The sequence below is a fragment of the Aricia agestis genome, chromosome 2, assembly GCF_905147365.1.
Source record: "Aricia agestis chromosome 2, ilAriAges1.1, whole genome shotgun sequence".
In the NCBI taxonomy this organism is placed as follows: domain Eukaryota; kingdom Metazoa; phylum Arthropoda; class Insecta; order Lepidoptera; family Lycaenidae; genus Aricia; species Aricia agestis.
Window position 1 is genome coordinate 13,325,898 of NC_056407.1, and position 19,353 is coordinate 13,345,250.

The 19,353-nt window shown below is 33.3% G+C and overlaps 1 protein-coding gene across 1 annotated transcript; it reads left to right on the forward strand.

The window, feature by feature from the left end:
- The first annotated feature begins 489 nt into the window (after window positions 1-489).
- On the forward strand, window positions 490-10,258 carry LOC121738329 (putative fatty acyl-CoA reductase CG5065). The gene is made up of 10 exons (XM_042130310.1): window positions 490-567; window positions 1,408-1,516; window positions 1,680-1,790; window positions 2,397-2,645; window positions 3,124-3,283; window positions 4,456-4,557; window positions 6,520-6,703; window positions 6,810-6,901; window positions 8,092-8,221; window positions 9,983-10,258. The coding sequence occupies exons 1-10, from the start codon at window positions 509-511 to the stop codon at window positions 10,203-10,205; spliced, it is 1,419 nt and encodes a 472-aa protein (XP_041986244.1). The 5' UTR covers window positions 490-508; the 3' UTR covers window positions 10,206-10,258.
- Window positions 10,259-19,353: the final 9,095 nt, after the last annotated feature.

The window sequence follows — 19,353 nt, forward strand, 5'->3', positions numbered from 1 at the left end:
CGATTATTGATTTTAAAAAATATGCAGAAATAAAAATGTACCAGGGAATCAACTAAATAATCCAAATCCGGAGAAATGCACAGCTAGACTTCTGAAATTTTCACATATTGTGTATTTCTTTTGCCGCTAGAACAAAAATACTAAAAACAAAAAAAAATTAAGGGGGCACCCATACAACAAACGTGATTATTTGGCCTTTTTGGCTCATGATCCATAATGGCAACATTTAGACACTTGAAATTTCAACAAATACTTAATTATATGACGTGTACCTTGATATTAATAATAAAAAACGTATTTTAAAGCAAATTGCAAAAAAAAGTATTTTAAAGCAAATAGACATAGCAAATTCAATTAGCTAGGTGTATTGGTTAGGTAAATCTAAATGTATTTAGAGTATATAAGATATAAGATTGAATCTTGGTTTCTTCTAGCATAACAATAAATTGCATATTTTATCTTTTTGTGATTTTACAGAAAAGGGTCTATGACGTTGAACTGAAATACAATGCATTCAATACTTAAACATGTTTCAAAATCCTGTAATGGCTGGATCACGATACAGAGGTAATATTTTAAAATAATATATTTCTAGATATTGTGGTTTTAACAATAAATAAAATAGTAGGGTATTTACAACATTACAATACTAGCGACCCGCCCCGGCGTCGCATGGGTAAAAAATATATAGCCACTGAAAAAAATATTAAAATCCGTAGCCTATGATCCTTCACTTGGTCTACTTCTTATCTGTGCCAAATAACATAAAAATTGCTTCAGTAGTTCGCGATATAGGCCCTTTTAAATAATTTCCCCTGTTTTTCCACATTCTCCTATTAGAGTTAGCATGATAACATAGGTATAGCGCATAGCCTTCCTCAATAAATGGGCTAACACTGACATAATTTTTCAAATCGGACCAGAAGTTCCTGAGATTAGCGCGTTCAAGTTAGCCCTTTCAAATAATTTTCCCCGTTTTTTCCACATTTTCCTCTAATTCTTCGCTCCTATTAGTATTAGCGTGATAAAATATAGCCTATAACCTTCCTCGATAAATGAGCTATCTAACACTGAAAGAATCATCAAAATCCGTTGCGTAGTATTAAAGATTAAAGGGAACAAAGGGACATGAGGGAAAAAAGCGACTTTTTTATAATAGTTACATATAGATTATAGATGTATAGATACAAACAAACAATCGTGTTAGGTTTAGGAGTTGTGAAAATTCAAGATGAATTATAAGTATTTATCATAATAATATATTAAAAATTTAAAACAATCAGAAAAAAATACAAAAAAGTAATAATATATCCTTACAAATCACAAAAGCTTACAAATAGGGGAATAAAAAATATTTGAAAACTTATTCAGAATATCTAATAATAGATCGTAATTTATTTTTTCCAGATTAAAGGACATTCGGACAAAAACTGAAAACCATTATGGTGTGTCGATTCCTGAATTTTATAAGGGAAAATCTATATTTATAACTGGAGGTACTGGATCTATTGGAAAGGTATAATATTAAATAAGTATTCATCAGATACAAATCTAAACGTTATTTTAAGATATTCTAGTCTAGAAGTCTAATAAATTAAATATATCATATTACATATATGTATTCTAAAATCTTTATACATACTATAGTTACTTAATTCTACTTTTATTGTTTTTTACAGTTGATAATAGAAAAATTACTTTATAGCTGTCCAGACATTGAAAAAATCTTCATGCTAATGCGAGCTGACTCAGAGGAACATGCAAAGAAACGCATTCAAACTATGATAACAGTAAGCCAAATTTTTATTGACTTTGGGTAACAGAAATAAATTAACAAATTGTCTTATGATGTCCCTAGTCCCTAGTGACTAAAATCTTTGTTTAAAGACGCGGATCCACCGCAGCGCACTGAGACTACGCACGTGCGTCAAGCTTCGCTTTGCAAGAAAATATATGATGTGAATATGTCCACTGCAACCCACGAACACGCTATGTACAAAATGACTCATGTAGCTTGCTCGAATAAGGTGCACTCGTAGCTCAACGCAGGCCACGCTACGCATGCTGTACACGGGAGACACGGAAGCTAAGAGACTGTAAACTAGTGAACATAGTCGTGAGTAACGTGTTCGTATAGCGTGTGCTGCAGTGGAAACGTTGACCCACGTGGTAAAGAAATAAATCCGCGTACCGCGTGGCCGTGCACAGCGTGCGCCGCGGTGGATCCGCGCCTTTATAAGAATCATGTAATACGCTGTACCATTGATAGATGGCGTTACGTGTTTTTTGTCCATAAAATAAATTTGCTTTTATTGTTACATAATGTAATATTTTAAAATATATCTTACTATAACTATAGCATTAAAATAAATTAACAGTAAATTCATCTATTTCAGGACTCATCATTTAATAGACTTAATAAAGGAAAAGTGGAATCAAAACTAGTACCAGTCGTAGGTTCTTTAGGTTCCCCTAATTTGGGCATACACACAAGAGACCTAGAAAAAATAACCAATGAGGCTTCAATTATTATTCATTTAGCAGCTACATTAAGTTTTAATGAGCCATTACAACAGGCGATGTCATATAATGTTAATGGGACGGGGGACGTTCTTAGAATAGCAAAGAAGTTGAAGAATATAGAGGTTTGTTTTTCTTTATATAAGCAAAAACATCAAATATAAACAAAAAATCGACGAAAGAAATTTCAACACAATCAATATTAATAATAGGTAGATACTCCTGTCACCTTTTTCCTGATTAATTTTGTTGTGGGTGCATATGGCTCCATGAGATCATAGTAATGGTTTTTCATGTCAGCCGCCTGCCTGCTTTTGCTAACTTCCAAACCCAAGAATAAGGTTGCGGATTATTTAGGCTGGGCTGCACCAGAGGCGTGGTTAAAGTTAAAGTTTAACTAAAGTTATTTTTATACTTAAATATGGCGTCCCTTAGCTTTAACTTTAACCGGAGAAATTCACGTATGAGCGGAGGTAAGGCCGCCATATTTAACTTTAACCAAAGATTTGACATTTTGCACTGTAGTTAAAGTTAAAGTTGCAGTTAAAGTTAAAGTTAGCTGGTGCAACCCAGTCTTACTTTACCAAGATAATCTGTTTGTAGGCTTTGGTCCACGTGTCTACGGCATACTGTGTAGCCGATGAAGAAAATAATGATGTAGAAGAGACTGTCTACAAAGTGCCAAATGTAAAATCTGTTATAGCTAACATAAATAACACTTTAGAAAAATGTAAAGATGGTAATATAGATTCAGATTTATTGGGTATGTATATTTTATATCTTGGATAAACCATATTACTTTTTAAGTCTTACGAGTATAATATTCCTTCAAGCCCCATAAGATAATCGGTGGTCGCGAGAACAATACAATACAATAGCATGTTTTCCAAGAATCCGCAACTGAAGGATTAATATAATAAAGTTGATCCTCAATTAAAATATTACTAGCTATTTGACCGAGCTTTGCTCGGTATTCGATGAAAATGACATTTTCTAAAAATGATTCCTAGATATCGCCCCCGAAACCCCCTGTATACTAAATTTCATGAAAATCGTTGGAGCCGATTCCGAGATATTAATTACATATGTACAAGAATTGCTCGTTTAAAGATATAAGATAAATAATTGTTCTGAATTCATAATTCATTTAACAAATAAATACCTACCTTTTAAGTATTTTACTTTCGAAAATTCCTTAACTCTTGATTATGCCAGATTTATAATTGGAAGTATTAAAGAAAACCAGCCAAGTGCGAGTTGGACTCGCCCATGAAGGGTTCCGCAGCAGCAATAAGGTTTATTTTTATGAAATTAAAAGATTTTTAATTTATTTTTATATTTCAGTTTATTTAATGAAAGTTAATTTAAGGTTTACCATTTATGACGTATAAAAAAACTACTTGCTAGATCTCGTTCAAACCGATTTTCGTTGTTAGTTTTTATAGTAATGTACATGATGTATTTTTAGACTTATCTTAAACCTACTTTAGAAGTTAGAGGGGGGGACACACATTTTTCCACTTTGGAAGAGTCTCTCTCGCAAACTATTCAGGTTAGAGAAAATTTAAATTAGAAACTTCAATATAATTTTTTAAGACCTATCCATATATACCCCTCACGCATAGGTTAAATGAAAAAAAAATTTGTTTCAGTTGTACCTATGGGGACCCCTAAAATTTTTCATATTTTTTCCATTTTTGTATCAAAATCTTAATGCGGTTTACAGACTACATCTACTTACCAAGTTTCAATAGTATAGCTCTTATAGTTTCGGAGAAAAGTGGCTGTGACAGTCAAGTGGTCGGACAGACAGACAGACATGACGAATCTATAAGGGTTCCGTTTTTGCCATTTGGCTACGGAACCCTAAAAAACGTAATAGTATAGTACTAAATCTGAATAAGAATTAAGGAAATATTGTATTAAACTTTACAGGTGGCGCCACTAACACGTATGTGTTTTCTAAGCATCTAGCTGAGAGTCTTGTGGCCGAAGAGAGCGAAAATTTACCTGTGGCCATTGTAAGACCAACAATGGGTAAGGACAGTGTTTAATTGGTTTAATATTTTGATCGACACGTCCTTCATGACTTATGAAGGACGTGACGATCAAAATATTAAACCAATTTTAAGGGGAATAATAATTATAAAACGAGCGAATAAAAAATAACTTTGCGACTGATGATGACATGATGATGATGATGATTGAGCGGTATGAATTTGAGTAGGTAAGCGAAAAATTAACTAAAGCAACGGCGAATATTGTTTAATAATAAAATCCAGAACGAGCTTACAGAAAGTGGATTGTGATTAATCCATTTCAGATATTAAATTTTTATCTGAGCGACTACATTACTAAGTGAGTACTGGAAATACAGAGAGGGTAACTTCAATATTAAGATAGATTTTTCTAAGTGAGGTCATTACGAACTACTAAAAAGTTCACTTTGAGCAAAGTTTTGTAAGCTGCTTTATTGAATATTATTTTTACAAATACTTATATACTTAATATAAATATTACTTATATTAAGTATATAAGTATATATAAATATTAATTTATACAAAATATACTTTAATACTTTGAGCAAAGTTTTGTAAGCTGCTTTATTGAAGAAATATATTGTTGGTTACTGATATGATATTCTTTTTGAGGGCTTATGTTTTTTATTTTGATACGTTTTTAATAAAAATAATTGATTGAAAAAAAAAGATTGTTAAATGCGCAAGAATTCGAATGGGGGTGGGGCGACGAATCATTGCATTCAGGTGAGTTGGGCTGCAGACGTAGAAGAAGAATAAGTTTTTATTTTTTTTAGTTAACCGAAGCGTCTTATTTTATTTTTGTAACATTTAATTTAGGTAAATCACAGACATAGACATAGATCAAGATCTTGATCTATCTCTGTGAGGTAAATGCATATTATTACTTTATTTTTACAGAGTATATTGTTTTACCTATATAAGTACCCGTAAATTTTAATAATAAAATTTCTTAGCTAATTTAGAATAGTGTTTCTTCCATATTAATTTTAAAAAATGTGAGCTTATTATAGGTATTATCTACTCTGCTCATTAGTGTATTTTTCAAAGTGGTTTTTGTATCCGAAACACTTCATTTTAGATAAAATGCCGCTCAGTATAAAAATACATATTTTGCTAATCATTGAAAAAATGCAGGACGTACCGTTGACACTCAAACAGATATTAGGTCGCTCAAATATTATGAAGTTGCTCATTTTGTATTTTAAGTAAGTAACTCAAATTAATGTCTTTGTAAGTAAGTAATTGCTGTTCTGTTGATTTCTCGTCACTCACAGTCAGTCGCTCACTTAGTAATTCTATAACCCAAATTAATTATTTTGACACAATTTATGAAATTTATAGTCACTCGTTTAATCACTATCCAGTTTTAATAGGTACTAGATGACGCCCGCAACTCCGTTGCGCCAAAACTCGTTTATCGCGCGGGAACCGTACATTTTTCAGGGACAAAAAGTATCCTATGTCCTTTCCCGGGACTCAAGGTATCTCCATGCCAAATTTCAGCAAAATCGGTTGGGCGGTTTGGGCGTGAAGAGGTAACAGACAGACAGACAGACAGACAGACACACTTTCGCATTTATAATATTACTATGGATATGTTTAGCAGCGACATCTATAGAAAACCTACACAAACTTAGTTAAATACTGAAATTATCTATTCGTAACATGACTGTAAAAAGGAAGGTTTTTATAGAGGTAGTTACGAAATAATAATTGAAATTAAAACCTTTTATTACTTACTTGAAATATTAATATGTGATTTTTGACGAGAACACTTTCAACATTACCTAAATTATTAACCTACGGACGTCAACAAGGACATTCACAAATGTTCACGTGCGTTCAAAGATGGCGCTCTTATGTTTTTCTATAACACTAATATTATAATATTTCTATGTTAACTTATTTATTTATGTCTTTATTAAATGATTTTGAAGTTAAGGTGATTTTGTTTCAGTCTCCTGCTGTTTGAAGGAACCTGCCGAAGGTTTTCTCAGTTGTGTCAACGCTCATTCACTCGTTTTATATTACATTGGTAATGTCACCCCTATACTGTACTCGAGGAGAAAAAACATACAAGATTTCATCCCGGCGGACTATGTATGCAATTTGATCATTGTTGCTGCCGCAAATGCTGCTAGGTAAGAAACAGAGAAAAAAAAACAAGCAATCGGTCAAGTATCTGACCGATTGCTATTTTTTGAGCAAGAACTGGCGCCACCTTCTAAAGTATTCAGTTGGTTGTAGGTCAAAAGGATTGGTGGTATATAACAGTGCATCGTCCTCTAACAATCCGCTGATATTCGAAGACATGACATCTATCGCCCGTTCCTACTTTAGTAAGTTTGATTTCAAAGTTGTTTGGTTGTAAAGAGTCTATTAATTGGATGTTAGACTCAGCGATGAAATGCACATAAATTATCGGTAAAAGCTCTTAAGAGGAGTCCACACCGCCCTTTTTTCCATACAAACGTTGTCCCCTGTTTCCTCCCTGGATAATGCTAGTAGAGTTAAAAAAAAACCTGAATATCTACGGCCACTTATACAATGTCCCTATGTTTTCTTTTTTTTCATAATTTAATTATTAAATAAGATATGAACGTTCAAAAACCCAAAAAAAATTACCAGATTTTCCGCTGTGTTCAAACATCCAGAAAACAGATTTGGCTAGATTATACAAAAAAAAATAAAACATAGGAACACAGCTAAAGCCTTTCTTTAATCTTTAATGAAAAAAGTACTTAAATTCGTTAAGTTTTACAGAAGGAATCAGGGGACAACGAATCGTTGATTTTCTGCAGTTGTCTCTATCGCGTTCTGCGTATACGGCTTGAGGTAAGGGAGACAGCTATAGATATTACACGTACTTTTTTTTTCATTTCTCTAGCCCCTGGTGTATCCTCTTAAGCTTCATGACGAATAAAATGGCACATGCATACTATTTTGGTACTGGTTTTTTTTATTATTTAAAATTTAATTTGAAACAAATCGGAATGGTGTAATAAGTAAAACTACATACCACTGTCTTCAGAACTTTACCGTAGTTATAGCTATAGCCTTATGTCTAGTAAGTATACGGTTGACCGGTACGAACTACGAAGTGTAGATATATTTTGTGCAAAATATGCGAAAAGAATATTTTGCCCTACATTTTATTTGGTCTGAGTTATCAGACCAAATAAAATGTCTGAGCCTACTAATTTAATTTTTGTAAACACTAGGTAGATGACGCCCAGTGTTTACAAAAATTAAATTAGTAGGCTCAGACCAAATACTTTTTATTTGGTCTGAGTTAGTAGTACAAAATATTCTTTTCGCATATTTTGTACAAAATATATCTACACTTTGTATTGCCGGGGACGCGTAAAGCATTTCCCCATGTCAAAAAAAAAAAGGTAGATGACGCCCAAGACTTCGTTGCGCCAAAATTCATTTATCGCACGGCAACCCTACATTTTTAACCGACTTCAAAAAAAGGAGGTTATCAATTCAACACGTATGTATGTAATATAAGTATGATTTTTTTCAGATAAACCGTTACACCCAAGCCTATTCTTTACGGATTCGAAGCTAGTCTGGTACACCGTAATGTACTTAATGAGGGTTATGCCAGCTTATTTTGTTGATACATGGAACAGAATTCTTGGCCGACAGTCAAGGTAAGTAAGTTGTTAAAGTTGTATTTGTATAATATGGAGGTTTTATTGAATTTAAAATATTATAATAGTTCTTAATTTTTGTATACCATTCGATAAGTTATGCAATGGGGATTGTCCATTTTTTTTAATTTTGCTCATATCAAAAACATTTCGAGGAATAAGGTCAGTGATCGTTTTTCCGTATATAAACGAAAAAAATACCCATTAGTTACTTATATTTTTGAACAAATACGTTTAACCTTTGTTTGACCTTCAATGGCGTTAAATTAGCAATAAATTCGTCCAACATTACGTTTCGAACTTTTGATAAGCTTCTTGTATCAGCTTTCACATAATGAGAACTTGCATTTGACGAACCAGCCATTATAAATAAGATTGAAAGGAAATTTAAAACATATGCAGAGGTCAATCGGCGGCCGATGATGACGTCAGAGCGAAACTTTAAAAATTTATTGAGAAAAAACTAGCCAATGTATTTCAAAATTATTTAATTTGTATTCTTAAAATACCCTATTTTAACGAAAAAAAATATAAAAAGTACATGTGATGGACAATGCCCATTTATAATTTTTTTTATGAAACCACTTTCATAAACGCAATATTTAATATAGCTATCGAACAAAAAATATTCCGGCGATGCGTACAATCTAGCTAGGCGTGACGTCATAGTTAGCTAACATTTAGTTTGGAGCGTTTCGGGAAGGTCTATTTTATGTGAGCTTTGAATTGTGGTATTTTGGAGAGTTTTTAAGCTGTCGGAGTCATTTTTTCACCAATGTTTCTATTTTTGAATGGTCCTTAAAGGTACGCTTATACGGGCAACTAAAATTGCTCCACTCCACTCAATTCTCGTCAACTTTGACGTCACGACTACATCAAGCAATTTTCGGCAACAAGCAGCAATATTGCGCAATACATCGCAAAACAATTGAGCGATATGGCGCAACTTCATCAACTAGTTACTAGGCAATACTGTCATACAATACACGAGCCCATCGGATATTCATCAATTCGCATCGGCGACATTGACCGATATGAGATATCTCGAGCAATATCGCGATATAATTGCCGCAATTTATTGAAATTGCTCCAAATTGCTCCACTAATTGCTCCAGATCGGTCCATTCGTGTCGCTGGGCAATGGGGATTGTCCATTTTTTTTTTAATTTTGCTCATTACAAAAACATTTCGAGAAATAAGGTCAGCGATCGTTTTTCTGTATTTAAACGAAAAAAATACCCATTAGTTACTTATATTTTTGAACAAATATGTTTAACCTTTGTTTGACCTTCAATGGCGTTAAATTAGCAATAAATTCGACCAACATCACGTTTCGAACTTTTGGTAAGCTTCTCGTATCAGCTTTCACATAATGAGAACTTGCATTTGACGAACCAGCCATTATAAATAAGATTGAAAGGAAATTTAAAACATACTCAGAGGTCAATTGTCCGCCGATGATGACGTCAGAGCGAAACTTTAAAAATTTATTGAGAAAAAACTAGCCAATGAATTTCAAAATCATTTAATTTATATTCTTAAAATACCCTATTATAACGAAAAAAAAATATAAAAAGTACATGTGATTCTTTTTGGACAATGCCCATTATTGCCGTAATTGTTGCCCTTGTAAGCGCTTCTTTACTTACCCACCAGAAAAAAAATTGTCGCCATGCCTATTGTAAATGCCAATAAAAATATACATTACATTTTTAAATTATTTTACTTTTATAATATATTAATTATTATGTTTATTTTCAGGCAAGTTCGTTCGCAGAAGAATTTGATGGGGGCGCTATTAAAGACTAACTACTTCTACAGAAACTCGTGGATATTCAAGAACGAAAATGTGTTGACTCTCTACAGATCTCTCAGTGACGCAGACAAAAAAATATTCCCATGCGATCCATCAGATATTGCCTGGAAGGAACACCTGACAATGTACATTCAAAGTATTACCAAAATATTAAAGGATAAAATATGACACTAACCTAAAAGATACAGACTCAAACATCCTCAGGAAGGTTGTGTGCATAATATTATTGTTCAGTTAAAACCCATTTTTCGTTAGAACTCGTTTTCCCTAGTTAAAACTAGTTATAACTTAATGCCTTTGTTAAAACTAGAAATAATCAGTTAAAACTAGAATTTACCACTGACATATTTGATTTTCAGATAAAACTAGTTGTCACATCGAGCTATAGTTAAAACTAGCACTAGAAAAACTAATATGGGATTAAAAAAAAGATATAAGTTTTAAAAATATGTATTGATAGGTATTTTCAGTCTTAGGTCTTCTTAATACTGGGAACCAAATAATAATAATACTTAATCTAAGGCTTCTTACAGACAAACGGCACAATATGTTTCCAGCACTTTGTTGTAAGATTACAATAACATTATACCGTACTCACTTTTCAAATATAATAATTTTACTAAAAAACAGTAAAAATGCAAAACATTGTTAAATCCGCTGTGAAAAATTAACTTTTTAAGGGGCCGGGTGCCATCGAAATTCTCATACATACTTACGTAATACCAAAATCATTTTCTAATACGAAAATATTTAACATGTTTGAGTTATTTTTCAGCTTAAAATAGTAATTACCTAGGTTCCTGCACAAAAATTTACTACAAAATATTTAAACACTAAAAAATATTTTTTAGTGTTTAAATATTTTGTAGTAAATTTACTATTGGGATATCATACGTGGGAGAGCCATGCTTCGGCACGAATGGGCCGGCTCCACCGGAGAAATACCACGTTCTCACAGAAAACCGGCGTGAAACAGCGCTAGCGCTGTGTTTCGCCGAGTGAGTGAGTTTACCGGAGGTCCAATCTCCTACCCTATTCCCTTCCCATCCCTATTCTCCCCTATTACCCTATTCCCTGTTAAAAGGCCGGCAAAATTGGAATTTAAACTTCTGAACATATAACATAAAAAATTTGATATAGGTCGAACATGAACAAAATTATTGGCAGCCATTTCACATGGTAAAGGCCATGACAAACGTAATTATAGCTTAAATGTAACTAAAAATATTGTGGTCATAGGCGTACCCAGGTTTTGGGCCAGGGGGGGCAAATTACCCAGGTTCTTGGCCACGGGGGGCCAATTATCCAGGTTCTGGGCAAGGGGGGGGGGAGGGGGCAAATTACTCAGGTTTTGTGCCAGGGTGGGGCAAATCAGATTTTTTATAAGCTAGGTGTTTATAAAGAATAAAAAATTAATATTTTTTTGTTGTAAAAAAATTGTATTGCAAACAAATGGCAAAAATTCGTTTTCTTAATTTTGAATTTTTATAGATAAAGTACTAGATAATATCATATCTGGCATCATAGATGGCGCTCCTGCCAACGAGACAGATATCAGCTCCGTAATAATTTTACTTAAAAATAGTTAAACCGATTGAAATTTGTAAAAACGTTGTGAAATCAGTAGCTTACGAAGTGAACCCCATGTGCAAGTGTTTTCTTGAACTTATATAACTGATTAGCTAAAGTAACTACATTTAAATCTCTGAACTTTTGTGAAGTGAAATAGAGAGCGGTAGTGAATGCTTCTAGAAAATAGCATCTACATCAACGTCATCAGTGAGTACACTACCTGTGTAGAACATTAAACCTGTGTTTACTGTGATTTAAGAAAAAGTTATCAAAAATCAAATATTCAAATCGCAAGTCATCATAACGAACTACTACAACTGCTGCCATCTAACGGATAAGAGCTGAACTAAGACGTAACGACGCTCCCAACCAAAGATCCATATCAATAGTTTTTGTTGTATCACCAATAGAGGGCGCAAGTACCCCTAATTTTTGCTCAAGTTATTCTTTGAGTATTATACAAACCTCATGATGCGCACACCACCGAAACACTCACCAAAGCAGAGCACTAATACCGCAGCTGAAAAACCAAATAAACGTCCACGACCTAATTGTTCACCGCAACAAAGTGAAAAATATTTAGACAAACAGGAAGAAATGATTGGCATGTTGGCGAAAGTACTGACGGAACTTTCAGAAATGCGTAAGGCGAATGCAGAGATGCAAAAAACGCTCGAATTTTATGCGAAAAATTGTGAAGATTTAAGCGGAAGGATAAAGGCACTGGAGGAAGAAAAACTGCAGCGAGATAATTACTTAAATAAATTAGAATATAAGCTCGAAGACTTAGAACGGCAATCGAGAAGTACCTGCATCGAAATTCGAGGTATTCCACCCACTCAAGGTGAAACAAAGAATGATCTCGTTAACTACGTAGAGAAAATTTACTCTAAGATTAACATTCAGCCCCCAGCTAATATTGTGAAGGACGTATACCGATTAAACCGTAAGCCGAATGGAGAACGCTCTATTGTGGTAGAGTACACTACAACTTTATTCAAAAAACAGAATGTTACAAGCAGTAAAAAAATACAATGCATCGAATACTACCGATAGGCTGAACACCACTACTCTTGGTATTGAAGGGAATAAGGCTCCTGTCTTTGTTGCCGAACTACTCACACCAAAAGCGAAGCGGCTCTATTATCTTGCACGAGATGCGGCTAAACAATCTGGGTTTCACTTCTGCTGGACTACAAATGGTAAAGTCCTTATGCGCAAAACAGAAGGTGTCGCACCCATCGTAATCGTTACTGAGAGACAAATCGAAGAACTAAAACAAAAAAACTAGAGTTATTTATAAGTGAACTTGTATTTCTATCGTATTTACTATCACTACTATATTTTATTGTATTTTTTATTGCATTTTTTATCACTACTAATAATTTATTTTTTATAATTATAATTTCACACAATACCATACACCAAACACAACCACAAACACTTAAACAATATACTAAGCTTAAAATCTATACACACCTACAAATAAAAACAACTCTGCTATCTAGGAATAATATTATATCAGAACCCAAACTCTACATTCCATGTAATGGATAGAGACCAACAGGACATAATATGCAATAATATTGACGTGTTACACAGTTGTAATGCAAAATTATGTACTCCAGAAATATGTAACTCACTTTTAAAAGATAACGAAAAGTCTCTTAAAATCTTAACTTTGAATATTAGAAGTATCAATAAAAACTTTAACAAATTAGAAATACTGCTCCATCGCCTAGGTTTCGAATGCGATGTAATCATATTAACAGAATGTTGGATATATTCGCATAAGCAATACCCCCAACTACCTAATTATAAGGCTTATCACACAGAAAACTGTATTAATCAAAACGGTGGAATAGTTATTTATACAAAATTTGAGTTACAAATAGAAGCAACTGAACCAACTATGGTAGATACAAACTGTATGCTACTAAAACTCGACAAAAATATTTCCTTAATATCACTTTATAGATCACCGTCATTTAAAAACCTAGAGCCATTCTTTAATTCTCTCAACACTCTGCTAAACAGTATAAATAACTCTGCTAACATAATTATTGCGGGTGATATTAATATTAATATCTGTCCTCCGTTAAGAGATAGAAATGCTGTTCAATATTTAGACTTATTGGCCAGCCACGGTATTTTGGCTACACATAATATACCTACATTTACCCACAGTGACAGCTGCTTAGACCATATAATGCTAAAATCTCAATATCAAAATACAACATATGTTCTAAATACCTTCATTACCGATCACCATCCAGTACTTATAAATATCAAGTACAAAGTAACAAATCCCTATGCTGCCCAAAGACTAAGCTCTATACTAAACTATAAGCAAATAGCACACCAAATTAAAGAATGTAACTTCGATGACATACTCCATACACAAGACCCCAATTTAGCTACTAATTATTTGGTTCAAAAACTTACAGAAATAATTAAATTAAATTCACGCACTGTCAAACACACCTATAAGAGTGGTATCAAGCCATGGATAACGCCTGGTATTTTGCAATGTCTACGTAATCGGGATAAGATGCATCTCGATCTAAAAGAATCTCCAAACAACGAAACACTCAAATTGACCTACAAAAGATATAGAAACTTTTGTACTAATCTAGTAAAAAGATTAAGAGAAGATTATCATAGAGCTGAACTACAAAAAATTAAGGGTAACATGAAAAAAACATGGGATATAATTAAGAAAGCTACATACACAAATACCCAAAAATCTAACAACGTCAATTTGCTCCAATTAAAAGAACACCCTGTTGAATCCGTAAATTATATGAACCACTATTTTGCTAACGTAGGTAAAAACCTAGCAAATAATATACAAGGGACAACACACTTAAGAGGTGGTCAAAGTGAGAAATCTGTGTCACAAGGTAACTCAATGGGGATATTAGCGACTGATGAAACAGAAATTAGTAACATAATTAAACAATTAAAAAGTGACTCCGCAGCCGGAATTGACAACATTTCTTCAAAAATTCTTAAGCAATCAGCTCCAACTTTAATACCAATCATAACCCATGTCTGTAACTTATGTCTGTCTGAAGGCATATTTCCGAAGGCTCTTAAAACATCATTAATTACTCCTATACATAAGGGTGGTAGCAGAGACTGTGTCGAGAATTACAGACCCATATCTGTCCTACCATCTATCTCTAAAATTCTTGAAAAAATTATGAATAATCGACTAGCATCTTTCTTAGAAAAATATAATTTATTCTCAACGCGGCAGTATGGATTCAGATCAGGACGCTCTACGGAGGGTGCTGTTTCTGAACTTACAAAATTAATTACTAGGGAGATAGATGGTAGGAATAAAGTAATTGGGGTCTTTTTGGATCTGGCAAAAGCTTTCGACACGGTCTGTGTCCCCACACTTATTAAAAAGCTTGAACACTTAGGCATACGGGATTCTGCATTGAACTTGTTTAAAAGTTACTTAAGTGAAAGAACTCAACGTACTAAGGTAGCTAATATAGTTAGTGAAGAAGAAACCATAACGTATGGCGTTCCTCAAGGAAGTGTATTGGGTCCGAGCCTCTTCCTAGTATACGTGAACGAACTTTGTAACATGGCGCTTACCAATGGTAGTATATTCTCCTACGCAGATGACACTGCCTTAATTTTCGTTGGAAAGACCTGGGAGGAGGCTCGGACTCATGCCCAACTTGGATTAAACATAGTTGCTAAATGGTTATCTGAAAATCTACTTACGCTAAATGTTAGTAAAACAAAATTTATAAAATTTACTGCCAACCGTAGAAGGATAGCACCTATTGATCTTGCTATACATAAAAACTGCAAGGACGACTTCTGTAATGACTGTCCCAAGCTACAAGAAGTACCAAACATCAAATATCTGGGTGTTATAATAGACAAACACCTGTCCTGGAGAGAACATATATCAGCGCTTACCAAAAGAGTACGTAAACTAATTTACATTTTTAAGCAATTACGTAATTTCGCTGACAAAAAACTAATATTTGAAGTTTACCGTGCTCTATGTGAATCAATATTGACCTATTGTATATCAGTATGGGGAGGAGCCTGCAAAACGCTAATCATACAGTTAGAAAGAGCCCAAAGAGCAGTATTGAAAGTAGCTGTATCCAAACCTTACGACTTTCCGACAGATGAACTCTACAAACTCACCAACACACTGACAGTCAGACAACTGTTTATTAGAAAATCAATACTGACACAGCATCGCCACACCAGTGATACAGAATTAACTAAAAATCTTTGTAATAAAAGAAGGAAGGACAAAGTATGCATACTACCTAAAACTAATAGTGCAATGGCCCAACACCATCAATATTTCCTAGGACCATTTTTATACAATAATGTCAGCAAAGTTATAAAGAATTTTAACGTAATGAACACTAGAGATGCCAAGTTTGCGGTGAACAACTGGCTAATCACACTTAAATATGACGAAACTGAAAATCTAATACACATCACGAAATAAAAACACCTTACCTATCAAGAGTGAACAAAACACACACACACACACACACACACACACACACACACACACACACACACACACACACACACACACACACACACACACACACAGAAACAATTAGATTTAATAATAATAACAATAAAATTAAGCTAACTTCTCTAATGCAATAAAGATAAATTCATAAATTAAAAATAAGTAAGTAATAATAATGTATCAAAATTGTCACTAAGAATTCATATAAGTAAATATAATAACTTGACATTTGTATAATAAAATATAATTTAGATATACCTATTGAATTGTTAAATAAATCTTTCTGATGTCTTTTATAATAATATGTCTTCATAATTTATGTTAATAATTGGCAGGCAACCCCTACAGCACAAGAATTTCTTAGTGTAGGGGCTGCGCAAATAACAAGATATTCTATGTAATAACAGCTATATATGTCTTTTTATCGTGTTATGTATTTATTTTTCTGATGGCAATAAACTATTTATTTATTATTTATTAATATACTTAGTAGGGACGTCAACATGATCCAGGGGGGGGCAGCTGCCCCCCCCCCCTGCCCTCTGCTCGGTACGCCCATGATTGTGGTTAGTATTTATTTTAGTTATCTAGACAGATCCAATTAGTTTTTGCTGTAAAAAAATTATTTCCTAAATATTAGCTCTTCTAGACCCAAATTTGTCCCTTAGAACATTTTCAGTGCAAATAATTTTATTACTGTATATTATTTAATTACTATTAGTAAATAAATAATATATAGTAAAACTACAAAATATTTAAATACTAAAAAAAATTTTTTAATGTTTAAATATTTTGTAGAAAACCTAGGTAGTTACTATTTTAAGCTGAAAAATAACTCAAACATGTTAAATATTTTCGTATGGGAAAATTATTTTGGTATTACTTACGTATGTATGTATGGCTGGTCTCTGGTATGTATGAGAATTTCGATGGTACCCGGCCTCTTAAGTAAAGCGTTTTCAAGAATAATAATTAATATTGAAACACTGCTGGTTAACTTATTTCAATTTATTTCACTATTTAACTTACAGTTCAACAGTGCTACATTATTTTAGAATTAATAACTTACGATATAATATTATTATACCACATTCAATATTGCTTTACACAATGATATTCTATGTTACTAACGTAACTAGATTGGAAGTTTACGGTAGCAACGCGTTGCCACTTCGAAGATGCCTGCAGGCATATCTCACATACATAATGACATAACGAATATATGACTTGACATTGTCTTTTGAACAAAAAAGTGGTTACGCATTTCTGAGAATCTTTTGTAAGACATTGCTACTCTAGTATTTTAGAAACTCATTGGCTTTACATATCACCCACGCCTTTAATAAAATGATAGGTAATATCCGATCTGTTTTTGAACCTGACGGAGACATTTAATTAGATTGTTCCTAAATTAATCCTAGCTGAACTTAAACCACAAAGATTATAATTTTATTTATTGTTTTAGACGGTTATTTGACATCATGTCAAAGCAAACAATAAAGTTTTTTATGTTCTAATCGGGAATATTTCGCTAAGGTCGGAACAGAGGGCGCTACATACTGTAATGAAGCGGCCGCAAATGCGTAGTGCTTCGTGCTACCATTGGACGATCTGCGTGTATCGTCCTATGGTAGGTATCGTCTCAGCACGAAGCTTTGTACGATAGACGCAGGTGCGGCCGCGGCATAAATGATCTGACCAAAATCCGTCATGCTGCACAAGTCATATCAGAAAATTGACAGAACTGTCATCATAATTTGAACAAAACTTTTTGTTAACTGTCTATGCTGGTGCTATCTCAAGCGTAAAAACATTGCAGTTATATATTTCGGTAATGTAGATTGTAGACAAAAGACATCCATATAGATAATAGATCATCTGCATTGTGATAACATACATAAACTATATCTTATAAAGATACTAGATGATGCCTGCAACTCCGTTGTGCCAAAATTCGTTCGTCGCGCGGGAAACGTACATTTTCCGGGATAAAAGATATCCTATGGACTTCCCCGGGACACAATTATCTAAATTATTATTAGTATGGATACGTCATACGACACAAAAGCACTTATGAACCAATGGAATAATTTTTGTAACTAGTTGTAGGAAATATTTTTATTGATGGTGTTTGTATTCATGGGCGTACCGAGGGGGGGGGGGCAGCTGCCTCCCCTGGATCATGTTGACGTATACCCTACTAAGTATATTATCTAGTACTTTTATATATATATATATATATATATATATATATATATATATATATATATATATATATATATATATATATATATATATATTTAAATCGCCGAAGACTTGTTGCGTCTTTTCAAAGTCGAACCCTATGGCGTCTCCCATTTCCAATGACTTTTTAATTGTTATTCGTGCGAATATAGTTACATTGCTGTCATGTGAATTCTATTGTCGACGAGAAATTTTGTTTAAGTACGAAAATTAGATATTCAATTTAAAATAATTCTCGCTGGTTTTTTGCTTCCGTTCTCGATGGAAATCATGTGACACATTGTATATTTTTGTATTCGTTCCATGCATTTAATCGTTTTTCCTACATCCATTTAAATGTATGGATATATTGATACCGTATATTGTACTATATTAATTCCATGCATTCTACTAATTAAATGACTCCTTACTATATTTGAGATTATATCGGTACCGTATATTATTTTTGTATGTACGCCATAAACTGTTGAGTTTGTTGCTTCCTCCTAACCTTATATGTTATATCGATATATACATAGGTACCTATATAATAGATCCCAATAAATTCATTGCGTGATGTGGTCTCTGTCTACCCCAATGAGGGACAGGAGTGACGATATGTATGTATGAATAGAGAATCATCCCTCTTTATGAAGTCGATTAAAATGAAATACTTATTTCTATAACTTGGAGTACATAAACGACATTAAAAACAAGTTATCCCTATATTACATAGATTAATTAAATTTAAAATTATAATTAGGTAAGTCCGCTAGGCTAACTAAAAAATATTAAGGATAATTATGATAGATATGATGTGGGAGCATTTTATTTATGTGAGCGTGTTTCTTCTGAACTTAAGTATGAACACAAAATAAAACAATTGTTTCGGTAGTAGGTATTTTTAAGTTTTATTGTTTAAAATCAAGTAGGTACAATAATAAACCCATAGTCATAATAATCAAAGTGTCGGACAAATCAAATACACCG